At 44.8% G+C, this 3,910-nt stretch overlaps 1 protein-coding gene across 1 annotated transcript in view; it reads left to right on the forward strand.

The window, feature by feature from the left end:
• LOC100957010 (N-acetyllactosaminide beta-1,6-N-acetylglucosaminyl-transferase-like) overlaps positions 1–1,146 on the forward strand; it is a 5,985-nt gene extending 4,839 nt beyond the window's left edge. The window contains exon 2 of the mRNA XM_012804203.2: positions 1,046–1,146. Within this exon, the coding sequence (XP_012659657.1) occupies positions 1,046–1,146 (101 nt within the window). The remainder of the gene's footprint in view (positions 1–1,045) is intronic.
• The last annotated feature ends 2,764 nt before the right edge of the window (positions 1,147–3,910 follow it).

Consider the following 3,910-nt stretch of genomic DNA (forward strand, 5'->3'; position numbering starts at 1 on the left):
CCCTCATTGTTGTTTGGTGGGCCAGGGCTGGATTTGAACCCACCACGTTAGGTGTATGTGGCTGGTGCTTTAGCCACGTGAGCCACAGGTGCCGAGCCACCAGTCAAGACCCTTAAAATTATTCTTTTCCAATTAGTAAAAAAACTTCACGGCCATTATGGAAAACATGGAAAATAGGAAAAAGCATGTGGAAGAAAGTAATTTCTCATAATCTTAAAACTCTAAAAGAAACTCTGTTAAAACATGCGGGCTTTTCAGAAGTAGGTCATTTTCAGAATTGTTGATTTTCTATTCTTCTGGTTTCTCTTGGCTTTATGCCTGCAAAAATTTGTTCACCTCTCTGGATTTTTCTTTTTTAGAGACAAGGATCTCCCTATGTTGCCCAGGCTGGCCTCAAACTCCTGGGCTCAAGTAAATCCATCCTGTTGCTTCAGCCTCCCAAATAGCTGGAACTACAGGCACTTGCTTTAACCCCACTGAATTTTATATGCTGCTTCCAACGTCCAACTGTGTGAGGGAAGAGAGGGACATGGAAAAATGCACAGTTGGACTTACTTGTTCCCTGGGAGTGGAAAGATTTCATTTCTGGAAGGGAACCGGCAGAGCCTGTTTGCCTTGCCTAGGAGGAGCCTGAGACTGAGAGATAGGAAGTGACTTGCTCAAGGCACATGGCTTGCATTTTAGAGGAGAGTCTGACTTCTGACTCCTAGCCCAGGGCATTTTCTACAAAATCCTGTTGCTACCTTGGAATCCCTCTTCCCCAATGGGAAGGTATCTGGGCAAAGCACAGAGCTAAGTCAGTTACAGGCCATCACCTTGCAGCTTCGGCTGTAGGATTTCCTACCAGAAACTTAATAAAAGGGCAGAAGCTTAAGAATGAGAGGTCTGTGAAGGGAATGCAAAAGTTCCCCTCTGAGAAAAGCAGCCTCTGAGTAGGTAAAGTGCACAGTAGTCTCAAGAAGATACCAAAGAATCATGATCTGAGCTCTAAGGGAGCATTCTCGGGGAGATCTAGTTACGTCGAGGTGGTTATCTCCCCGAACAGCTTCTCGTATAACATTTCTGGAGTTGGAAGCGTTCAACCCAAAGCCCTCCTGGATTCTGCAGAGGGATGAGCCGGATTTGGGTAACTCCAGGTTCCAGTAAGTTGAGAAACTCCCCTCCCTGCGGACCTGCCTTCTCACCTCTTAAGGCCCGCCTTTGAAGGTGGGACTGAGGCAGACAGACCTGCCCACTTTCACTTCCAGCTTGTGTCATTCCACTTAGAACACTATAGTTAAACTGTCTTTCCCTTAAAGAGGCTTAGAGTGTTTGCCGGTTCTCCATTCTCAGAAATTACCTCCTGGAAACAGGTAGGTAGAGGTCAACTTGCTGGAAATCTACTGGAGGGAGAGAGGAAATTGATCGTCCCGTATCACCTCTATTTAATCCCCAGTAGCAGTTCAAGAGCCAGTAGGCTTGTACTCCTTTGGGCTACATTTATATTTTATATTTCCAGAACCTAGCACAGTGCCTGGCATGAAGTGAGGACACAAATGATGTTGGATGAGTGGATGAATCATTTGATTGTGGCTCATGAGATTTCTGTTTCTAAAGATCCTCCCTACCCCCACGGAATACCACGTTTGCATGTGGTTTGGTTCTGTGATGTCCCTCCTGGGCACTGTGATGTTTCATCTGTCTTGTTAAATCATTAGTATCCATTCATATCTTAATTACAATGTTTAACCTTTTATGAAAGGGCAACATTCACTTCTAACTTAATGGCTTACATTATATTCCTCAGTTCCCTTCAGGCAAGGGGAAATATTTCCAGAATTTAGTAAGGTATCTGGCATAGTGTGGTGTTTAAAATGTATTTAATTAGTCACTCCCAAAACATTCCTGTGAGGTGTGAACTTCATTTGGTGATAGGTAAAACTGAAAAGGAAGCCTTGGAGTCCCACTTAGAAAAGTAATAGCCTGGCACTAAAACGCTATGAAAATAATTTATCCTTTCATATTAAAGATGGACCTACTAAAGAAATTAAGGTTTCACCAAAGCAAAAGCTACTTTTCTGTTTTTGTTTTTTTTGTTTTTTGTTTTTTTTGAGACAGAGTCTCCCTATGTTGCCCTTGGTAGAGTGCCGCGGCGTCACTGCTTACAGCAAGCTCAAACTCTTGGGCTTAAGCAATTCTGTTGGCTCTTGGGCTTAAGCAATTCTGTTGGCTCACTCTCCCAAATAGCCAGGACTACAGGCAACCTTCCCAATACCTGGCTATTTTTTTGTTGCAGTTGTCATTGTTTACAGGCCTGGGCTGGGCTGGAACCTGCCAGCTTCAGTGTACGTGGCCGGCGCCCTACTCACTGAGCTGCGGGCTCCGAGCCTGTTTTCGTTATTTTTAAATGTGGGCCTTTGACTGTCATTGCTTGTAAAAAGTGTCTTTTCGCCACCTGGGGGTTTATTGGCCACGTGAAGATTTGGTACATCAGTTCCTAAGGTTTTCCAGAAGAAATGGGGAGATTCTAATTCCAAGCCTTGGGAATTATAACGTAGGCAATCCATTTCTTTGTACTCTATTCTATTTGAACAGCATGTTGTTATTGGAAGAAGCGAGGCTGCATCCTTTTTCTTTTTCTCTCTTTTTTCTTTAGAGACAGGGTCTCACTCTATTGCTCGACTGGAGTGCAATAGCATGAATCACAGCTCCCTGCAGCCTAGAACTCCTGGGTTCAAGTGATTCTCCAGCTTTGGCCTCCCAAAATACTGGGACTACAGGTGTGAGTGAACCACCACACCTGGTCTCTACTACATTCATTCATAATGTTTTTCTTAGTGATCCAGAGCTCAGGATCTCAAGATCTCCCTTGTAGAACTCTACCCACAGCAGCAGATTTTTTTTTTTTTTTTTGAGACACAGTCTTCCTGCGTAGAGTGCCATGACATCATCATGGCTCACAGCAACCTCAAATTCTTGGGCTCAAGTGAGCCTCTTGCCTCCACTTCCCAAGTAGCTGAGACTACAAACACCCGCCACAGCGCCAGCTAGTTTTACTATTTTTAGTAGAAACAGTGTCTTCTTGTTCAAGCTGGTCTTGAACTCCTGAATTCAAGTGATCTTCCTGCCTTGGCCTCCCAGAATGCTAGGATTATAGGTGTGAGCCATCGTGTCTGGCCACACAGCAGTGATTTTTATTTCCCATAACTTCAAAATCCTATCAAGGACTTTCTGAGAAATAGATGAGAGGAAGAGCTGAAATCCAGAAGGGTGAAAAAAACAAAAGTGGGGCCCTGGGATTAGATCCCTGTTCTACCTTCTCTGCTTAATACCAACCTATAAAATACGCCCAAATTCAACCTCCAGGATAACTTTTTCCAACAGGGAAAAGTTAGGCTACTGAAACAAATGAGGCTCTTAGGCTCAGATTCCTAAATTCTGGGGTTGCCAGGTATATTTTCACCTGCAAATGCTGAGGGAGGAGGGACGGACTGTATCTAGTCCAGAGCAGCTGTTTATCTCTTTTGACTCTTGCCTCAGGCTTGCATAGCTTCAACTCTTACTTAATTCACTGAGCTTGAAAAGAACATCTCTACATCTCCCTTGTTTCCAGCTATTTTCTGTCAAGCTACCACAGCCCACCCCCTTCTTCTGCCCACACACACCCTTTTCTTCCCCGGCTTTCTCTCAAGGTCTGAAATTTGCTCTGATATCTCTGGCCAGCCCTGTGCTGGGCGCTTTAGGTATCCTCCCAGCAAGGCCCAGAGATGGGTGTCTTGATTTTGGAGATGAAAAACCTGGACTTAGGCTGGGCACCTGTAGCTTAAAGGTTAGGGTGCCAGCCACATGCTCCAGGGTTGGTGGGTTCCAACCTGGCCTGGACCTGCTAAGCAAACAAAAAAATAACAGCTGGGCATTGTGGCAGGCACCT

The sequence above is a fragment of the Otolemur garnettii genome, unplaced genomic scaffold (assembly GCF_000181295.1).
Source record: "Otolemur garnettii isolate 467f Iridium unplaced genomic scaffold, OtoGar3 scaffold00026, whole genome shotgun sequence".
In the NCBI taxonomy this organism is placed as follows: Eukaryota; Metazoa; Chordata; class Mammalia; order Primates; family Galagidae; genus Otolemur; species Otolemur garnettii.